This window comes from Ochlerotatus camptorhynchus, unplaced genomic scaffold (genome assembly GCF_037179485.1).
Source record: "Ochlerotatus camptorhynchus isolate MF236.1 unplaced genomic scaffold, CSIRO-AGI_Acam_v1.1 ptg000132l, whole genome shotgun sequence".
In the NCBI taxonomy this organism is placed as follows: Eukaryota; Metazoa; Arthropoda; class Insecta; order Diptera; family Culicidae; genus Ochlerotatus; species Ochlerotatus camptorhynchus.
This window is the reverse complement of record NW_027040622.1, coordinates 2061509-2084697: the sequence shown is the minus strand read 5'-3', so window position 1 is coordinate 2084697 and position 23189 is coordinate 2061509. Positions and strand designations below refer to the sequence as shown.

General features: G+C 39.4%; 1 protein-coding gene across 1 annotated transcript in view; it reads right to left on the bottom strand.

Annotated features, from left to right (window-relative positions):
* Nucleotides 1-19079: 19079 nt before the first annotated feature.
* LOC135700317 (uncharacterized) overlaps nt 19080-23189 on the bottom strand; it is a 405673-nt gene continuing 401563 nt past the window's right edge. The window contains exon 6 of the mRNA XM_065220792.1: nt 19080-21445. Within this exon, the coding sequence (XP_065076864.1) occupies nt 20296-21445 (1150 nt within the window). The 3' untranslated portion in view covers nt 19080-20295. The remainder of the gene's footprint in view (nt 21446-23189) is intronic.

Sequence of the window (23189 nt, the reverse complement as noted above, 5' to 3'; positions counted from 1 at the left end):
CGTTCTGATTTTAGTCCTAGTGTCGCGGCCAAAAGCTACTTTCTTATCCGGTTAGGGAGAGTCTTTCACTTCTAGGCCGAAGGTTCTTTCGGATTCAAAAATGAGAAGAATCTGGAGTAACCTACGAACTTTGTTTTATTTTCCATCCTGTACAATGTGATCTTAAATCTATGTGTTACATTAGCAAACTATAATTATGTACCATCATTTCCTGTCACTATGGAATTTTCTATGTACCTATCAATACCGAACTTAAAGCCAATTTCTGCTAGTTATAATCGAATTTCTACTCGGGCTTAAAAAAAGGCTAATCTATGTTTTCGAGTCCTTATATACTAGGGGAAATGACGGCTTCGGCATGAAAGACTATTTTCGGCAACCCAAATTGAAACACTATTTTCACTGGATTTTCTTACGAAAACACTTCGCTGAATGCATGCAAACGATTCTTTATGCTTTCAGCTTCAATTTGACTATACTTTCACCACTGAGAAAAAGTAATCTAGCAGGGTTTTCTTGAAATGAAACACACGCACTACAAATTGTAGCTGATTTCGAGTTGCCGATAATAGAACAGCAGATTTACATGCAGTTCAAATGGAACGGTTGCCGAAGAAAAACTGATTGCCGACAATACTCGCTCTCACTAGAGAAGATTGGAGCTTTGTAAAAGCGTTTCAAAACAGTTTTTGACAATTCTTTCGACTGAAATTGTTAGAGCAGCTGGCAGCAAAAGATTGTAAACAAACCAATACTGCATATGTGTGCGTTCCATAGAGAAAAAGGCTATAGAAAGAAGGTCGCTGCTTAGGTTGCCGAGAATACGTAAATTCCCCTATGTCCTTTTCGGAATCGGGATTTCTCAATATGCTCATGAATTTATTGCTTTTTGTAACTCAGATACGATATGACTCATAAACATAGGATTATTATCCTTCGTGAAGGATGAAAAAAGAGGGAAAACTAATCGTAATCTACATGCGCAGAATTGTTGCGTGTGGGCGTGTTTATCCTACTCGAGCGCATATGCATCCTAAGTAAATAGTGCAGTCAGATTATGTAAGTGAGCTGTTGTTGGGCAAAACAACTTTTCATTTTTTTCCTTGGCCTTAGTATCGAAATTAGCTAAGGCTCATGCAACTATGCGGGTTGACTTAAAGACTTGATTCTAAATTAATTACCTCGTGGTAACACCAAGAGTCATTTTTTTTTATGTAAGGCCTCAATTTTTTTTTTTATTCGAGAATTTTTAAAATCTTTAATTTTGAAAAGTTTCGTAACAATTATGTGATGCCTCTGTTAGGAAAGACACCTGATCGCGCACAGATAGGACCCGATTTGTACGTTGTGTGATAATTAGTTTAAACGAGAACTATTATTTGACCGTCCTGCCATGGCGGAGGTATGAGAACTATAAACGTTTATTTATTGTAACATAACAAGGAAACTACAAAAGCAATGACAATGATACGGGGATAAGTGGTGACATCTATGAATAGGAACAGTAGTTACTTTATGTTAAGGGTAGAGGCAGTAGTAGTCGCCTGCACGAACAACACCTTATGGTCCAAGCAAATGTATGGGAAATTATAATGCTTTCAATTTTCGTTAAATTTCTCAGTTGTTTAACTATGTTTACCATTTGTACTACATGCCAAAAATATGCTGGATACATTCCCCGTTGCAAGTAATATTGCATGACATATGTCAGATTAATGCTTTGGAGAAATATGCGTTTGAAATCTGCCCCATTTTCGTTGCTTCCCCTTTACGATTCGTGAGCGTTCACATGATTCAATAATTCCTATAATCATTTTTTATGGTTAAGCCCACTGAAGCAACCCTGATCCTACATCCAGCTTTCCATTTCTGATCCGTTTCCAGTAATAACTTATCATCATGCTAAAAAGGAAAACAAATATTACGGCAACCCTTTTAATGAGAGCCGCGAAAAAAAACACGTGAGACCGCGATAAAAATAAAACCGGTCGGAGTAGTTCGCGTATTCCACAACTACCACCAAACACACTCTCAAATCTAATCAAACGCTGAGAGCCAACACAATACACCATCGCACACACTAAGCTGCGCGCGCAATCATCAATCACGAAGCGTGAGTGACTCGCGCATTCGCTGCTCTGTAATTCGCTCATCGACACAGTCAGCTCACTTCGTCCGTCCGCTGGCTCGAGCCAAGAGTTTAATTTAGTGAATAATTTAAGCAAACAACACAACAGCAGTCAAGTTTCACCTCGTCTCCTGTCTAGAGGTGTTTTTCTGGCTGCTTTCCATACGTGCTGATGACGACCAATGGTTGCCTTTTTTTGTGTGCATGCATGCACGGTTGTATTGTAGAGGCATAAGAAACGGGTAGCCGCCGAGAGGTGATCGGCACACGATACCCGCACATGCTAATTACGTTCGATGGTCCCGAGAATCAAGCATTCTACCTTTTTCACGTTCTTATTTTTAAAAATTGGTGTGTTTTTTCGGTAGCTCCTCACACTCAATCCCCTTCACCTTTTCGTGACGAAATTTACCAACACCGAATTCTCGATCTTCTACATGCAGTCGATTTTTGAATAACTTTGATTCCGAACCCCTTCCCAAGGACCAACAATTGATAAGTGTATGCGTGTATGCGAGATTGGTTTTTTTGTTGGTGTTTAATTCTATCTATTTCTGTATTCAACTTTGACCTTCAAACCCCAACCCTAACCTCAACCTCCACCGACCGCAGTATACCAAATAAAAACAAACATCGATCGAACGGGTTGAAAGGGAATCCCGAAAATCAAATCAATGGACGGTGCGTTCTCCATTATAAATAATGCATGGTTGAGCACGTGGTCCCCAAGCAGTCACGATGCAATGCGCTGGAGTCATCGGATCGGCCGCACGAACACGCGCTCCCATTTAAGCCTACCAACCAACACGAGCGCACTGAAATATCGTTTTGTTACTCGCCGAACTCACTCTCAAAAGCAGGCGCTGGCGCTGAGTGGTCATCAAATTTGTTTTGAGACTGTCCTGTGTTGCTGTTGAGCTAATGTTATTTTTTTTATTGCAGTTTTATTATTACTTTGATTCAATCACAGCTGGTCTCCGCAATCGAGGAAGGAGGTGTAGTTCAAAGCAGAGCCGTACTCAGGATTTTTGATTAGATGGCGAAGTCCCACTGTTGCGCCCCCTGGTTCTTTCACTTTTACGATGGCCGCATCACATTCCATAAAGCTAGGTTTATACAGGGAAAGTCAATTAATCAAGTCGGTTGAATTCAACTGACTTGAACGCGAATTGAACGTATAAACCGTGTCATTCAACTGACTTGATCAACTCACTTGAATTGAAAAAAGTTGAACCAGGCTCAACTTTTCAAGCCAATTGAATTCAACTGAGTTGATCATTTGACTTGCCTAGTCGAAGCCCAGCTTAAGGGTAGAAGAGCAAGAGATATTGCAACGGATTCTATTGCTTATTTTTAAGTTTAGGGAGCTTCGTAGAAGTTCAGCCAAAAATTTTAGTATTTCTACGAACTTCGTAGAGGTTCAGAGAATTTCGTAGAAGCTCAAGAAGTATCGTAGAAGTTCAAAAGTTCTGAGTTAGATTTGTGAGCTTACTGGAAGTTTTGGGAACATTGTTTAGCCCAGATATTTAGAAAAATTCGCAGAAAGGGTTCAGGGTCTTTTCTGAAGTTTGGAGAATGTCATGGATGTTCTGAGATCTTGGTCGAATTTCAGAGAACTTGGAAACCTACAATTATGCAGCTTGGAAGAAATTCAGTAGAGGATAACTATACAGAGCTGGAAAAAGGGTCTATCTGCTTTGATCGATTCTCTTCATCGACTTTTTTTTTGATAACTATGGCTATGAAAACAGTTTTCGTTCTATTTTTGCCTCATAGCATGATAAAGGAGGTTCTTATATATCGTCCGAATCGTCAAATACAACAGGGAATGTTGTTGCAGCTGAGTTATTAACGTAAGAGAAAGTCGATGAAGAGAAACGATCAAAGCAGATAGGCCCTTTTTCCAGCTCTGATAGATAAGAAAATATTCTAGTTGTAAAGATAACGGAATATAATAATAAGAATATGTTCATGGAGTTTTAGCAAAGTTGGTACAGATTCAGTTGAAGTTTTATAAGCTACGGAAATAATCTTAGAAGTTCTGCGATCTTCGTAGAAGTTGACGGAACTTCTCAGGAGTTCACAAAACTTCCTACAAGACTCATGGAACTTCGGATGAGCTCAATGGGTTGGAAAGTAGTTCAGGGAGCTTTGTTTGAGTTCATGAAACTGAGTTTAACTTCAAGAAACTTTGTGGAAGTACAGGATCCTTCGTAGAAGTTCAATCAATTTTTTAGATCTTTAGAGAACTTCGTTACTATTCACGGCAAAATGACTTCAATTGTCGCAAAATGGCTTCAGTTATCGATTTCTCATGACTACGCAAACTAATCCCGCCAGTTGTTTAGTCAGTGGTTTCATGATCTACAGTCGTCAAGTATTGGGTTAGAAATTAACTGAGATAACAGGGTTATGCAAAACGAGATATTTAATAGGATAATGCACGCCCTTTCACTAGAATGGGAGCCCAGGGAGTAATTAGGAACAGCAACTATAGGATCGTTTACCCTACTTATTACCCACTAACCCTAATTTGGTAGTGGAATTTTACTTATAATTAACACGGCCACTGAATTTAATTCAAAAATTCGCACAAATTCGAACAAATGCAGGTTACTCATAGACTGAGTAAACAAGATGTCTACTACCTGCAAAAACATGGGGAACCAGGAATCTTCAAGGAATTTTATTGATCCTGGAAAAATCAGGAATTTTCAGGGAATTTTATCATTACTGAGGGAATTTTCGATATTAATTTACTATGGACTTTTTATAAGAAAATAATGCATTTTGTAATGCACACATTTAATTACTCATTGAATTTAATAGATCTGGAGCAAAATTATCTTTTGTAACAATATAAATTTTTAAAACTCAGAGGGGGGAGAGGTAGCTCATCGATTCTTCCGGTTCGCCTCCTAGCATCGTGCTATAAGGTACCAGGTGATACACAGGGCAGTTGATCGATAGCTCGATGACGTCATTTCGTTGGCGTCTGCAATGGGAAATTCTCATAGCAGGCGTTGACGATGGGACGTTGTCGAGTTGTTGAATAGCAACTATCATGGTAACTCACCGATTACCTGGCGATCTGCCAAATTTGGAAAGACGTCTGCATTGAATTGTCTCATATAATAATATTCCGCCCACTATATCACAAGAAATTGCGAGTAGCTGAGTGGAATGGAGATAAGTTAAGCATTGGGTACAGGACCAAGTCTCCCCTGGGTGGTGCCAAAAGATGAGCGCAATAGAATCATCAAGTTGCCATAAGGCACGGAATGAGACTATTGCATGGCTGGGTAGTCAAAGTCCTCCATTCGTTAGTCATTTCAGGTGGATTAGAACAGGTTTAGGTTTAAGGTGGGCGTTGGCCAGATTTGGATTTTTCAGATGTAATCCTGGATAGGACCCTGTCATTAAACGTCGCGTGAAAGTGGAACTTAATGAAGGCCTAAGTACTTTTTCGTAGTTTTTAGTTTTCGGATTTGAAAGCTCGTCGGTTACAGTGGCCTGCTTACTGAGCAGAAAAACGCGGTCCCAGGTTCTTACATATCAAAGAGATTTATGGTAAAATCGCTTGTGTATCGTGTATTTTGCGAAACCCGTTGTTGCCGTTGGTTCCGGGTTTGAATTGATACACAAATTTGAGCAACGGCATTATGTGATATGAGGGGCTCGGTGGCCTTAGGGCAACCGTTTTTGCTTCCTGAACAGAACATCATGAGTCTAATCTCAGGCCCATCCACATTGAAGATTCGTCAATCGTTTTATTTGTTAATATGACTACATGGTAATAACAGCAACTCGGTGATTAAAAAAGTGCTCGTCTGCCTAGTGGCAAACGTTTTTGCTTACTGAGCAGAAGACCGTGGGTTTAGTCCCAAGCTCCTTCGCGTTATATGATCATTAGGACATCAATTCAGCTTATCGTTTACCAAAACGAACTCTGCTGCAAACCCAACCCTCTTATCCAACATCCCAGTGATTCCTCGTGGAAGTGCAGAGGTGTTCTGTCAACACTATTCTTCCCATTCCTTTCTTGACCTGTGTTCGGGCGCGGCCGGCGCTGGTATTGCCTAATTTAAGATCACCAGTTTTTACACATTGAGGATGATTGCTAGTCCCAAGCATCGTCTATTGGTTCTCTGTGTAATTACAGCTGATCTGGCAGTAACAGAGTAGCAACCGTGGGCGGTCAATCAAGCTCAAGCTCAAGTTCAATATTAATTTAAAAAACTCAGAGGTTTGAATTGTTTTCTTATTAAATTTCCTTAATAAGGATATTTTTTGAACATTTTAAACTCGATAAAAAGTTTTGAAATTCTAGACTTAAAAATAATTATACTTGGATAAATTTTCAAGAATCTAGAGCAACGATATATTCATGATGATGATGATGATGAACTAGGCTTCGGCTAAAAATCTCTATAATAAAGTTTAAAAAAAACATACTCATGATGTCGGAAGTTGAATATTTTCCAAGATCACAGATTGAAATCAAAAATCAACATCAACGACCTTGCATAATTTTCTTGGTGCATGGAATTTGATGATAATTTTTAAGGAACTCATTTGAAGGTATTTCTGAGGAACTCCAGATTCCCAGGAGAATACCAAGGTAATTCTTAGTAGCATTTCAAGTAAACCCTGAGTAGGATATAAAGGTAATTTTAATGAAAATTTATCTGAATTCCAGATTTTTAAGGATTAAGGCACTACTTTCCGCCATCAAATCCCACAGATGTCAACCCGCCGGTGGTGGATAAACAAGTTTTACCTAGGGGCATCCCACTCTAAACTTTAGTTCGAATATTTATTAAATATTTTTAAATATCTCGTAAGTATCGCTAAGTATTTTTAAGTATTTTGTTTTTAGGTTTTATTTTCATCGTAGTAGCGTTTGTTTATGACCGGTTGCTAGTGCTGTGTTTGTTGTTTTTTGCTCCATCAGTTCGATAATTTTAGTCGCGTGATCTAATCATTTTTTAGAGTATAAAATTAGTTTATTTGAAATGAAGTATGAATTCATTGTAAGAGGTAAGTATTTCAAATCTGCCTACGAAAGGATATGACAAAATGTATGTTTTTCAGTGATCTAAAATGTGAAAGTACACCAAGTCTTTTTGATCCGTTTTCTCTAACATCAGAATCCTAGAAGACGATTGTGGAACCAAAGAGCTTTAAATGTGAACAGTCCCCTACAATTAAAGAACATTTAATTACTGTACAGTCAGTCTAGCGTGTCCATCATATGGAAGTGATTCATATTTGTGGAAGAATGTATGTTGTTGTTGACTGTATATATTTTGAAATAAAAGCTGAACACAATGAAACTGTTTATTCTCAAGACTACTAAACATTTCACAGACTAATCATAGTTTACCAAACCACCGAATCTATAAATAACAATAATTTGAAAATAACAATATGGTTTTTTAAACCATAAAATTAAACATGGAAAATGGAGCATTTTTGTAAGGTTCTCGTTCAGCTCATTAACCCATTTAATGAGCATGCCCCCAATATCGCCACATCTGTGACGTAAAATCATTGTAACTATCCACTAGAAGCTAGTTCAAGCCTCTAAGGGAGCATCCATTAAGTACGTCACGCTTTGGGGGGGGTGTTACAAATGTGTGACAAGCAATGCATTAGGTAGTGGAACAAAGTGACGAATGGGAAGGGGGAGTACATTTTCTCTAATTTTTGCGAAGAGTGCTTAATACATGCTTTCCAACTCAATGGTTCCAACACTATTGTTTTTTTTTAGGGTGAAATAATAGATTTTCTTTAAACGAAATCTTTAGGACCATAATTTCCACATGAGAATGTCCAAAGTAAGCGTCTGTAAGAAAAATATCAGGTGAATTGAATGTTATGATAGTCAATTTTAATAACCGTTCTAAATTTGGTTCTGAACCGATTTTTCGAGTGAATTTTTGGGTGAAAACTTGCGTGAAAACCTCCATGAAAACTATACTTATAACAAGATAGTCATTTCCAGATCTGTATTTTGAATGATACATTTAAACGAGCAATAGTCGAAAGGTTCCAATGGCCATCAGCATAGCTTCCTCCTGGGACTGGATCAAAGAGTCACGTACGAAACGGTCAGTGGTGTGTAGTTTATTCTATTAATATTGAAACTCGCAACTGTTTGACACCGGGACTTCTGCCCGTCTCTGAAGGGGACGTGTCTACATCCCTGACTGCTGGTCTAAGCCAGTCGGCAGTTGTTGGGGTGGACACCAAAGGCCTGTTTTGCTCCCGGGTCTCCGGGCGTTGGCGAGGTAGGGAGAGTTTTCGGAATTATGAGAAGCTTTACAAAAAGGGTTAATTTAGGCTTTAATTGAATGGTTTTATTGATCCAATGGCGGGCGGGAGGTTTAACACTTACGCTGCTGCAATAGAGAAACCGGCCGCTGTCTATGTCAAGCTGCCGATCCTCGTGGCTATCGGCGGCTGTAGTGTGAACTTATACCAGATCCTGGGAGACCACGGACGTTTGCTGTCCCAGAGGTTGCAATCTCGGTCTCCGAAACCGCCTTATAGGCTCTTCACACACTACCTTCCAAAAGTGCACTCTAACAACGTGCGTCTCTCAACCCCATCCAAATTTCATCAGATCCACTCTGGACCACAGCTCCAGACTCACTGACCTTCTCTCCTCTTCATCATAGCTCATCCACCACCCTTTTGTTATGTGTTTTGCTCTATCCGCTGTTCAATCGTGATCCTCTTCATTATGGGACACTGAACACTGTTTCTTTTCCTATCGTCTCACAATTATACGCAACGAAAAACTGTTGCCCGATCAGTAACAATATAATAAATGTTAAATGTATACAAAATCAGATAAGATTTGAATCCAAACGTCAGATAAACAAACAAATGAAATTTGTTTATAGGCTATAGCAACCGAGCAAACAAACCATCGCTAGATATTTCATAAGTATTTCTTAAGTATTTATAAATATTCCCAGGTATCTATAGGTATATCGATAGAAATACAAAGTTTAGAGTGGGATGCCCCTAGAGTTTTACAGTATTGAGATTATCGGAAAATCGGTGAATACAAATATTGTTTCTATCTATGACCATAACGTATGCATTAAAAAAAATTCATGCGTTTACCCTGGTGATGAATCCATACTTTGCCAATCATAGCAGCCCTGTCGTGTACAGAAAAAAGTTATCAGTTGATTTGCAGCAGCCATGGCGAAAACAGTCAAGCAACTACGCTCGGTTGTTTGTTCGTACTGCCAGCTCCACCCCTGAGCGAAGAAGTTGGACATAGTGAGGCACTTCGTGTCCGCCGGATATAGCCGAACCTGCATTTAAACATCCTCTGCCTTCTGAAGAAAGACTAGAGCGTCGAACGGAAGCCTGCTTCCGGCCGCCCGATGATGTTGAGCGACCGTAAAGTGCAGCAGAAGTTGAAGAGGAACACCGAAGGCAAGGTGGCTTCATCGTTCCGTGCCTTGACCGGGGGGTTGGAGCAACCCGCCAAACGGTGAAAAAGTACCTGGACAAGATGGACATTGTTATGCGGAAGCGTCAGTCGAGACACGCCGCGTCTGAGCAGCAGGCAATCAACCAGAAGGAGCGGCTGAAAGTGCTGGGGAACAACATCGTTCCGGTGAAGCGCGACGACGTGGTCGTGGAAGACAGCCAACCCTTCCAATGTCCCACAGCCCCAACCGTTAGAATTTTTTTGGACGAACCTTTAACCTAATCTATTCCAATAATTTCGTGACCAAAACGGATGAGCAGCTGTCAATTTTGAGATAACAACGTTATCCACTATCAATTGGCATCTACTTTCATATTATGTGATAAAACTATGGACTTTGATAATGAAAAATGTGAAAACAACATCAAGTCAGTTTGTCCCATCAAGTAAAATATTCGCATATCAGCCCCATCCTGAAATTCAATTGTCCATAGTTCACGTTATAGTTCTGCTTTTCGAATTGCCATATTTTTCGATGATATAACAAAACATTCAAGCTTCATTGCAACAAATTTTAACTTAAATAAATGATCAATAAATTTACTATGATTTTTCAAATAATTACATGGGAATTGCACTTCATAACTTCGACTGTCATTTTCTCAATGCCTACTTTTTTTCCATATGGGTCTGATATGCGATCATAGCATAGAGGTAACTCTAAGACCACTGGGTCCCGAAGAAAATCATTATTATTTTTGGCTCACTCAGTACCAGAACAACGGTCCCAAGCAGTCCCAAGCTATTTCACTCACCCCTGCATGTTCTGCATGAATCCACACACCCCTGATGTTATCTGTCAAACTTTCATAGCGAATCAAAACAAACATAGTGTAGTAATAGAATTTCAACTAGAATAGGGTATGTTAATCGTTTGCTTGGGACCAATAGGCTACTAAAGTGGTGAGCCAATTTAAAATCGTTAGTTTCGTATTGATTGTTGATCATAGGCAGTGCAGTCATTCCAAGCGAATAAGGTAGTCATGTCGCTTCAAGTGATTCATATCGATTGCAACGGAACGATTGCCAAATAGGTCGTAAAAGGAGCCCTTCCAAGTTTGCATCCTCTTGGTGGTGGTTTGTTTACCTTTGCCTGCTAGTCGGTTCAAGTAGATTCGTGTTTTTAATAAAAAAAAAAATGTTATCCAACTAGGTTCTTTTCAAAAGTCTGCCTCTCTAAAAAATCTAAAAAAATATTTCATAAAATTTTCAAATTTAATTTCTAAGCCCATGTAAACAAACCACACACTTAAATTTTTGCGCCGAAATTCCAACAACCGAGTAGTTCTGCAATTTATTTTGCGGAGGTTCAGTAAAACAATTCCGGAGTGATTTGAGTTTTGGGCGTAATTGCATTTGTAAACAAACACGTCAATCACCGATCAGCTCAATCTTGAAAACTAATAACGCTATGAGATAGAGGAATGAATTTTTTATAATTTGGTATAGTTTGTTTATGAGATTGAGCTTTAATTTGTAACCGATGGTTTCAAAAATAGGGCTTGCGACTCCATCGCAAGACAGTTGTATAACAGTTTACTTGAGAAGTGCGACCAAAATCCTACTCCGCTGCAACTGCTCACTTTCCCCTACCTTTCCAGTCTCCCACGACACCACTCACTCTCATCGAATTTGCTGTCATAGACTCTCAGCCGAAGAGGTTGTCTGTAGACGGGGCGAGGGAAGAGGCAATGCAGATAAATTAAAAAAGTAAATACAGCGAAATTCGGGTTCGTTCGAAGGACATGGTTTTGTCGGTCTGGCTTGGCTTGTTAGCAGGAGTAAAATCGATTGCATTCTTGACCGCACTCGGGAATAGTCACAGTGCGCGCCGTGCTAGTCTCGTAAGTTCGCTGAAAGGGCGAAACGGTAGTGAAATTGTTAATCATTGTGTTTGGTTTTCCAGTTATAGGGTCGAGTGCATGTAAAAACGTGTTAGTAAAGTTAGTACTGACCTAAAGTTAAAATTAGTTGAGACGCTAAAGCTAAAAGTGATTAGTATTGTTAGTCAGGGAAATGCGGTGAAAATAATGGTGTTCCCTTTGTTCTCCGACTAGGGTAGTGTGACCTATTGTCACCTACGTTGAATGTTCATTGTCACGGAACATTGTCGTCTGTAAGAAAAAGGTAATTTATTGTAAATTGTATTGTTAAATTGTGAAATTTTTATGTACGATGCTTGTAAACTTGCGGTTTATTGGGTGATTCTGGGCAGGGAAAAATTGGCATATGTAGTGCGCAACTAATCCAAGGCGATTAGGTCCACAAAAGGGCCTTTTTCTTTTGTTTCGACAGCTTTGTTCGGATACAACGGCCATCGTTTCCCCTGACGGTCAAAGGACGGACCGTAGACGCGGCCATTTTGAGGAAGAACCACGTTGGTTCGCACCGCTCGCACCACAGTTGCCACCACGCACCAGCACCACCATCGGTACTCCCACGCACCGGTCGCATCACAGCTGCCCCATACCGGTTGCCCTACCGTTGCAACCGTACCAGCAAGATCGCCGCGCACTAGCCATAATCGCCCACACCACCAAAAAAAAAACCGCAAGTAGTAGTATGTGACGTCACAAATCTAGATTTAAGCTATAAAATCTATCCACATTTCTGTATACACCAAAACTTTTGAATATGTATAGCATAATGTAAGCGTATTTCTTGGTCACTTTTCATACTGTTTACTGTTTTCACTACCTTTTGTGTTTGCTTCGTTCTTCCGGACTCGAAAGGAGTCTCCATGCCTCCCTCCCTTTGCGGTTATTTAATTAATGTTTTTACACTGCGGCTTTTGAGCATAAAAATCATGATACAGTTATCTGCCATTGCTAATCCCGTTGCCCTGTTTATGGACTACACCCTATCGTTGTGAGTTCCTTCTGACAGCATAGATTGATGAGTGAGAGTCGTGTACCGCATTCCTTCCTTCCGACCCTGTTGATCAATATTTCCACTGAGTAGCAGAGGGGTTTACAAATTCAAGAAATTGACATCTTTGTTTACAAAAGAAATTACGCCCAAATCTCAAATCACTCCGGAATTGCCGAGACTCGGCTAACAAATATCATTTTGCTGAGATATCCGCTAACAAATAGATATTTTGCAGATATATCAGAAAAAGTAAATGCCGAGGTAATCGGCTGTTGGAGATTTTACCGAGCTAGATTAAGTGTGCACTACCAGATGTCAAAAAAGTGAGGTTAACTCGTCGGTGCTGCTGCAGTGTATTCCGAGATAATTCTATGGAAATTGTTCAGAAAATAATGCAAAGAATTCATATTGTTCCTAGGTAACAATATGATTCCAACATACTGTAACCCCACCATATATACGGTGGGTGGTGCTGTCCACCCACCGCTGTTTCTCAGCTGTTCTTCAACCAATTGTCCACTTTGTCAAGCAGTTTTGGCGTGACTTGTTACCAGCGATTTCACAAAACTGGACCAAATAATTTCTATTTGTTTGTGAAACGCACAAATGTTGGCTACTTTTCTCGAAGTCCTAGAAGAAAAAATCTCAAAATTATGTTTTATTTCAAAGTTCGAGTGGTAGTAAACGTCATTTTAAGTGCTCGAATAATGTGGTTAATTACGCAGATTCTAGTTCTAGTTATCTACAGAAAATCAACTCAATTGATTAAGGTGATACTCTAAGGAAGCCTTAGCGTGAAACTTCAAAGGCACAAATGTCAGCTTCCACAAAACATACAAATTTGAAATTGCTACTCTCTGTTTGTAGTAGCACAGCAAACAAGGAGTAGCAATTTCAAATTTGTGTGTTTTGCAAGGGGGGCGACTCTATCTACGATGCAGAAAAGATTGTGTTTTGCTGTGGCTAGCTGCACGCACGCTGAGTAGATAGAAGGAAGATTAATGTCGATTTTGAAGATTTGAAAGATGATTTTTCGATGATTGATTCGCTAGTGGGAGAGAAATAGCGGTGGGTGGACAGAAGCGTTCTCAGAATTTTTTAAAGCTTATCGGTATCAAAGGTGTTAAAAAATCGGTATTTATCGGTATTTGCTATTTTAATTAATTTTATATTTTTGCCGTTTTTGAAAGCGAAAATTTTAACTTCTGTACTATGATCGGAAAATTCCGGAAGAAAACTCCAGGGAATGTTTGAATTATCTTCTGGAGGAAGCTGAAAACAACATCCAGATAAAGAAGAAAGAAGCTCTCCTGGAGAAAAAAAAATGAGGAAAGTTCTGAGAGAAGTCGGAAAAACATCCACGGAACTTCCAAGACCTAAAATGAGAAACTTCTGGCGAAAATTTAAAGAAACTTTCGAAAAAAAAAATCGGATTTCACATTCAAAGGAAGGCAGAAAAGTTTCGGAAATTGGAAGTAAATTCCAGAAGTAGCCATTTCCAGGGGAAGCCAAAAGAAGCTCGGAAAAACCTTCAAAATAGAAGTAAAAAAAACCAACTGCTAAAAATTCCTGAACTAGACGAAAGAAATTTCTGGGAGAAGTTAAATTGAACTTTCTGGAGAAGACGTAAGAAACTTCATGGAGATGCTGGCAGAAACTTCCTAAGGTAGATTGGAAAAAAAATCTGGAGAAAGTCCGAAGCCAGAGTGCTACCGGAACAGTCGAAATAAACAAGGACATAATTCCGGAAGAAAGAGCGCCTGGGGAATGTTCTAATGATCCAGAAAATTTTCCAAATCGTCATAAAACGTCCCTGAAGACCCCGCAATGCCCCTGAAGTTTTTGGAACATTCCTGAAATGAACTTATCAATATTTTATATTTATCCTTAAAAGTTCTTGTTATTTTCCTTAAGTTAATAGGGCTATTTCGGAGTACTCTGATCATTTTTGAAATACTTGAAACTTCCATGATTATAATGAAACTACTGGAATATCTCTAATCAACTTTGAAGGTCTCTTGACTTTCTTGAAGATTACGAAATTTCTTAAGCGCTCTCACAATTTTCTTGAATTTATTGTAACATCAGCATTGAAGTTCTCTGATCTTTCAGATTTTTTTTAATTTTTAAAAGTAATCGACACTACCATTAATAAGCACGGAACTTCCCATAAAATGTTCTCACAATGTGCTAATGTTCCCTTACGTTTCTAAAATTTGCATGAGCCCCTCGGAACATTGCTGAAGTTTTTGGAAATTGCCTGAGTTTCTCGGAACTCCTTTAAAATTTCATCGATTTCCTTGAAATTTATTGATCTGTCCTGATGTTCTCGGAGCTTCCTAAAGTTCTCTCAATTCTCCTGAAACTAAACTGTCCTGAAAACCATTAAATTTTCCTGACTGTTTATCGATTCATGGGTAGCCAAAAACGGTGAGGAAATTGAAACATTAATCGAAAGAGTATCCATAAGACATTTTAATGAGGGTTTTTTTAAGTCTAAAAAAAATTGAAATATTCAAGAAGGTACGAGCACGAGCAGGCAATAATCATTTCGATTATTCAAAAAAGTTGGAAGGGTTGTATACTAGTACGACCGCAGGGTTGGCGTTGTATAACGTCTGTTATGTGTTGTACTTAATTGTGTATATTATATTTTAGGAATATTCCTTAATAACTCTTTTGCGAAAGTATGGTGGCCCTGAAAAGGGCCGTTTTGTTGGGCTGATGTTGTTGACAATGATGGAACGGGCGACCTTGTTGGACGCTTATATAGTAGAACAGAAAATATCATAGGTGTCAGATACTCGCATACGTACGTTAAACTCTTTCTTGATAATGTTGTGGCCCTGAAAAGGACCATTTTTCCAACGCGCTCGGCGTAGTTGCCCTTGCGCTAGCAGACGGTGAATACGACCCACTGAGAACTGCAGCAGCTGGGCATTTCATGACGGCGGCCCAGTATACCGGAGCACTGGCACCAACGCACTCGGCGTAGTTGCCCTTTCGCCCCCAGGCTCTGCTGCCGCTGCTCTGGTACTGCTGCTCTGCTGCTATGCTGCTGGGTCGACGATCGGATAGACAATGATGGAACGGGCGACCTTGTTGGACGCTTATATAGTAGAACAGAAAATATCAGAGGTGTCAGATACTCGCATCTGATGTCTCGGTTGGAGAAAGTATAAGAATATAAAAAATCAATCGATTTTCACCATCTTTAGACAATGGTTTACTTTTAACCGTTTTTCAATAGTTTACAGAATGAAATCAAAAGTTTTGAAACATTCAGCAAATTGCTAGAAATATTTCCAATCGATTGATGCTATTATCTCGTAAATCTATCGAGAGACGGTTGAGTTATTATCGTTCAAAATCTTTTAATTTTTCGTAACGCATCCAAAATGACTGTTTTCAATTTTGTACCCCCGTATGTTGCCGAAAGACGTTATCCAACGTCAAAAATCGGTATTCTGCAGAACCTTATCTGTATATCGGTATCTAGTTCGGAAATCAGTATATAAATCGGTATATCTGGCAACGCTGGTGGACAGTACCACCCACCGTATATACTGTATGTTGGAATTGTCTTGATACCCTTGGAATTCTTTACTCTCAGAGCTCAAGAGTTTACTGGATACAAAAAAAAATAAAAATAATAAAATAAGATTTGCAAAAAAAAAATAGTTTAATGAAATTAAGAATATTCTTCAAGATTCAGAGAGATTTATTTTGAAATATTGGTATCAGAAAAATCAATGAGATTTTAGTAAATATTTTGAAGAAAATCGAGGGGAATGTTACTCAGTCCTAGTGAGTGACCTTCGTTTATGCTAATTTGAGTAAACGCAGCTCGATTCTGAGTCAGATTCAACGGCCGTGCAGAGTGAGTCAAAACATCCTCAATTTTCTTCATGGTCGAGCAGTTTTGGGAAAATCGTTGAAAATTTTACCAATTTATGAGGAACCGAGTTTCTGCGAATTTGAATAAACGGAGATCAAATTTGAGTTGAATTCTGCGGCCGTGATAGTATACAAACGCTTGGAGGTGTGTCTTGAGTATTCAACTCAAATTTGAGCTCCATTTCCATTTCCATTTGAGCGCAGGAAACCAAACGACTGAGTAAAATTCGATGCCAAAATGTCATTAGGGTGAAACTGCTTTAGGAAACGACGACTTCAACCACCGATTAGTACGCAAATAAAAGCTCACTTCTGTATTCTAACCATAAAAAACTGATAGAGGAAATATTCCCATACTTGATGGTGTTATGTTCCATCTATAAGCTTTCATTCGCGAGAAATCAACGGCATAATTCATTGTTTACCAAAGTAGCTTCGCCCTTTTGAAATGTTGATGAAGAATTGTCCTCGATGTTCTTCATATTCGATCTGATTTTTGAGGAAAGTCGAGGATAATTTACTCGGTATATGCACGGCAGATGAGATTAACTCAAAATAGAATCGAATAGGACTCAAATAGCAAAAAATGCACGGCGAATGAGAACAACCCAAATTTGAGTTTAGTTTACTCATAATCTCAGAAAGTGCAAGAACTCAGCGACTAGTAAAATTTCATCATGTTTTCCTGTGGAAAACATAAAATAACTGCCGGAAAATGAGGAAAATTGACGAAAATTTTGACCCAACCAATAGACTCACTGAATCCAATCTTTACTTTTCTCATATTCGGAATATTTTTCCTAGTCAAAACTGGAAAACCATGAAAAATCATAACGGAAATTTACTCATCGCTGAGCTCATGCACTGTATGTGATTTACGAGTAAACTAATCTCAAATTTTGGTACTCTCATTCACCGTGCGTACGTGTAAGCTTCTCGATTTTCCTCCCAAATCTGCTCGAATATACAGAAAATGACACGGCCAATGAGATCCACCTAAATTTGGGTTCAGTTTACTCATAAATCGTAAAAAGTGTAGGAACTCAGCAATGAGTAAATTTGCCTCATGTTTTTTCAGGAAAAAAAAATCCCGAACCTGGGAAAAGTAATTCCTTGGATTCCCTCAGTCTATTGGTACTACTTCCAGACTGAATAAAAATATCGTCAATTTGCCTCATTTTCCGGCAGATTTTTTAGGTTTTCCACAGGAAACCATGAGACAAATTTACTCATCGCTGAGTTCCTGCACTTTTAACGATATATGAGTAAATTGAAGTCACATTTGCGATGATCTTATTGGCCGTGCTTATTCATAGACTGCACGGCGAATTTGCAAATTTGCCTCATGTTTTTCCAGGTTTATCGACGAAAAACTTCCCGAATATGAGAAAAGTAAAGATTGGATTCACTCAGTCTATTAAGTACTACTCCTAGAGTGAATAAAGTTTTAGTCAATTTTTCTCATTTTCCAGCCGTTTTATGAGGTTTGCCGCATGAAACCATGAAACAAATTTACTCATCGCTGAGTTCCTGCACTTTTGGTGATTATGAGTGAACTAAACTCAAATTTTGGGTCGTTCTCATTCACCGTGTAATTAAAATTGTCTTACTCGGCCAATGAGATCATTCAAATTTAAGTTCAGTTTACTAATAATCACGAAAATTGCAGGAGCTCAGCAATGAGAAAAATTGTCGCATGTTTCCTGTGGAAAACCTCAAAAATCTGCCGGAAAATTAACGAAAATTTTACGCGGTCTACAAATAGTACCAACAGGCTTAGAGAATCCAACTTTCCCCAAAAGCTGGAAAACCAACACACGGCCGATGAGAGTAACACATTAGCTGAGTCAAATACAACTCAAAATTGCAAAAGTGAAGTCAAATTTCTGGGAAAAACAGCTTGAATATGAGGAAAATCGAAACATCCGTGTACTCAATTTTGCTAAAACAAAACTAAGGTTGATAGACGGACATAGAATTTTACTCAGTTACTAAATAAAATTCTTTGTCCGGATTGGCCCCTATTGACCACTTTGTCAAGCAGTTTTTGGTGTGACTTTCTACCAGCGATTCAACAAAACTGGACCAACTAATTTTTATTTTTTTATGAAACGCACAAATGATGGCTACTTTTCTCGTGATTCTAGAAGAAAAAATCTCTAAATAATGTTTTATTTCAAAGTTCGAGTGGTAGTAAACGTAATTTCAAGTGCTCGAATTAAGTGGTTAATTCTACGCAACTTCGGACTGCAAATAAACCGATGTGAATATGGTTTGGGCATTTCTTTCGCACTGAGTCGCAACGGTTTGTATGAATGATTTTATTATTTCGATTCCGTTGTTTTTTTTTTGGGCTTGGCGATTTTTCATAATTCATTATACTGTATTAAACGCAGAGCTATAGAATGATAGTAATAAGTGTGTACTTGTAATTGCAGTAGTGTGGTAAAAACGTGAAGTTGAGAGTTGAGATAGATAGCTATTTCCGATTCGATAGTTCATGTGGTTCTGCTGTAGCGGCAGTTGCTATTTTCAAGGATGGGGCAAAGAACGGTTTGCAAAATAATATCTAACCAGTAGAATTACATTCCATATTGTGGAAATTTACGTTAGGTAACGGATTTCAAGATGGTTATTTAATACGTTTACTCTTCTTGACCCCGGGGGCAAACATAAATTTGTACAACTCGGTTTTGCGCAGCAGAAACTTAAACATTTAAAAGTGGCAACTCAAAGGAGGGTTTCAGTGGACGAAACGAAAAAAGGACTTTTGAAGGTTCAATAAATTATCACAAACATTCATAAAATAGGTATTCGATATTAAATGTATAAACTCATTCGCGATCCGCCTCATTCGGTGGTTCGCTGATAGTAAAATAATCTATTGGTGTTTTCTCTTACGACGGGTAGTTTAGTTTTACACTAAAAGTTTCCTAGCGATAATGGTGATAACAGTAAGTAGTAGTATTAGGAGTAGTATCATAAGGTAAGTAAGTACACGAGTAATATAAATGCTCATTAGTTAACCGTCTATTGCAATTACAATATTACTTGATTTTAAAGCAAATATTTCATCCGCTTCTGCTCGAATCAACTGTGAACCGGTCCAATTTCGACATCCAATAAAGTTTGTGTCTGTACTAAAACGCTTCCCGTCTGTGAACACGATCGTTGAAGTTAACTCATTCATGATTTTCGTTTACTTATTTTCACTAAAACTGCGGACACCCACAAATGATGCTCGAATCTGAGTTAATCTTTAAATCGACTATAACTCACATTAACTCCGATTCGAGTCGTATTTTAACTCAGTCTATAAGTGTCCGTAGTATTAGTAAAACTTAATAAACGAAACTCAAATTTGAGTTAAATTCTACGACCGTGTTCTGAAACGCTTCCCGTTCGTAACGCTTTGCAGGCACGTTACTTCAGTTTCCTTTTTATTTCTGTATAGCTTTGGTAATAAAATATGGTTCCTGTAAAATTTACATTGCTTGTCCGAAGAATTGTTTCTTTTTTTCGGCTAAAACTACGACAGATTGGGAGCTTTTCTTGGGAAACTTAAACCTAAACGTCTCCTAAATAAATGCAATATTTTACTGTTCTCTTCTCGTTTGGGCATCATCCAACAACGCACATTGGAAGAACTTTGAAAACATAAATAGTTAGAAGTTAATACAACGGACAACAAAACATGTTAAGCTTATATCCTCTCCTTTATGATCGACTGCAAAGCAAAAATTAACCGCTACTTTTTGGGGTTAGTTCCAGAAGTAGACCTACTTCTACAGCAAGCGAAACTTATTAGAAAGCGCATATGCGAGGAGAGCGATGTCGGCGACGACAAGGCAACAGCTCCCAGGAGGGCTGGGTTCCATCACCGCTACACCCACAGAACCCGAGAGGACACACCGCCGTCCGAATCGGTTCCGTTGTGTCGGTGGATTTTAAGCTTCGGCGGTACGACCGGCGCCGAGTCCCACCGGCGATGGTTGATGAAGTGATTGTGGTGCTCGTACGCAGCGGATTGCGTTACCCGGGCGGGAATTTCCGGTGCCTTGGATGGCGATGGAATTCCCAGTTTGTCGGAAAGATGTTTGCTGCTTCCATTGCTCATGTTGGTTAGGGTGGAGTTGGTGGAGGACGAAGATGAGGAGCTTGGGTTTATGGCGATCGTTGTGGCAATGCTGGCTGTTGGGATAACGGTGTTGTCCCGCAGATCGGAGGATTCGTCCGATACAAAGGATACCGATCCGGTGGAGGAGGCAGCCGATGAGTTCGAGTCCACCGAACAGACACCGGTTGTCGACGATGCTGCGGAAGATGACGACAGCATGGTTGAATTTATCAGCGGTAGTCCAATTTCCTGGAAGGAATTCATCGAGCTAAATCCACTTTCGTCCTCCGCCGAGCTGGAGATCATCATCTCCTTGATCCGGTCGATGTTTGCACTGTGACGGTGATTGATTAGATGGCCGCTATTGCTACTGGTTGTGCTGCTACTGCTGCTGCTTCCACTATTCTGGTGCTGATGGACTAACGGATGGTGCAAGTGGTGACCCAACGGAGGTGAAGGCCTATCCGTGTTATCCTCGTCCGTTTCCGTCTTGTTCGACGAAGACGTCGAATGCACCGAATCGTCCGTACTGCTCCTCAGCGACAGTCGGCTCCCTCTCATGTTCAGCTTCCGACTGAATGCGACATTACTCCGGGCATTCACCACTCCACCGTACATTGCTTCAACCGCTCCAGGCATGTGGTGATGATGGTGATGGTGATGAACCGTCGCTGACGATGATCCACCTCCAGCGCCGGCACCGGTCAGTGTCGAGGTGCTTCCCGTGGTGGATCCGGCAGCCGACGCCAACAGCAGACTATCAAGGGCGGTTGACGATTGCGATAGCGTTGGTTCTTGGGTGTTGAGTAGATTCTGGACTGTCCGCAGCAGACGGAACGCTTCCTGGGCCAGCTTCTCCGGGTCAACTTCGACGCTGGAAATTGGCAGAGTCTGGGTGCGTTTCGGCGAACGGCGCCTGCAATGAATGAGATTAAGAAAAAGATTTAATTGGATTCGAATGCAACAGTCTCTAGTAGCAGCCAGCCAGGACTATATTTGGACGGGCTGCATCCGCGATGGTATCGAATTTCGAATTAGTTCGCAGATTAACGACCACGACGACCGCACTATAATAAATCGAGATCAACGACCACTAGGCCAGGGCTTGTAGAGCCGCCAGCTCTCGTCGTTATATTGCCTACGGTCGAGTGGCATGATGGCTTAATTAAACACGCACTCAGGTCGACGAGGTATTTATGAACGGATTAATGACCGGCGGGAAACCACGCAAATGGTGACAATTTTCCGCCGTAATTTATGGCATCGGATGGGTACCTGGATCAAGAGAATTTTGATTTGCCCGCCTCTACCCGCATCAGTGAATGTGGTGAAGGTAAAGCATCTTATTACTTTGTTGCAATATTGTAACTCATATGGTCACCAATACTGCTGGCAGAGTAACATTTCTCAGAGCAGCTAGTTAGCAAGCACATTCCAGATCAAATGAAACGAATCGAAGGGAGTCAGAGATACGCGAATTGAGAGGCGGATCAGTCGGATCTTGTTGCTTGTTCTCAACATGGACGACCACGGCGACGATGACAAGTGTTGCAGACCCGTAAATGTTCACATTCCGGGCATCAATTTGGCGCATCATTTGCAATGAAATTTCAGTGTCGTTCGCTGGTTGTGTTATTCGTGAATTACAGTGGTACACGAAGCTTTCTTCCTAAACATCTTTAAACTTCTATGAAGTTCCTTGAACTTCTCTAAAAGTCTTGGAACTTCTTGAAAGTTGAAGCACTTGACGGTTTTCTGAATTTATGGGACTGCTTTGAATTTCTCTGATCATCGCTGGAATTCCTGCAAATAATCAGAAGTTCTTGACACTGCCATGAAATTTCTCTTACCCAATAAACGCACAGTGATCTAATTATAGATCACATTTTTCTCAATTTTTTTATCATGTCTTTACATAAATTGGGAACGTAAATTAACGTAAACCCCTCACCATCCCTCTCCAAAGGGGGAGTTTGGTAAAGAGAGATGAAAAAACCGATTAGTACCTTCCTTAAAAGTTGTTATAGCTCGCTATCTACTATCTATATGTCATTTTCACACTACCGTACTCTAACGGAACTATCAACTCCATACTTTCATCTCCTCCATCTATCGTATAAAAATTACCACTTTAGTCTGTTATTTGATATTAGCATCTTCAACTATGTAAATCGTTGACTTCACGTAGAAGTAATACTAAACATATAGTCAAAGTGTTATTTGAAATTAGCATCTTCAACTATAAAAAAAAGTTAGTTAACAAGAAGTTCAAAAATATTACCAAAAGTTGATGTTCTACGATTTATGTAAATTTTCAAGTTTCCATGGTTTCCAATACTCCTTAAGTTTGCATTTTTCTTGAGCTTTATGTAAAACATAAATTATAAATATTGAAGATATATTTTTTTATAGAGGTTTTAAATTGAAGATATACTTTTTAAGATACTTCAGTTTTTAAAACTTTTTTAAATTTTATTTAAATAAATTTATTTTTCTATACAACTTTGTCTCAGACGTCATTTTGGTCAGAAGTGACATTTTAGGGCTGATTATTGAAAAATAACAAAGACGCCATTTTAGGGGGAAAATACAAGTACCAAAATGGCCGACTTTTTGCAAAATTGTGAATGATTGCTCATAACATAAAATTATGCAAAGTT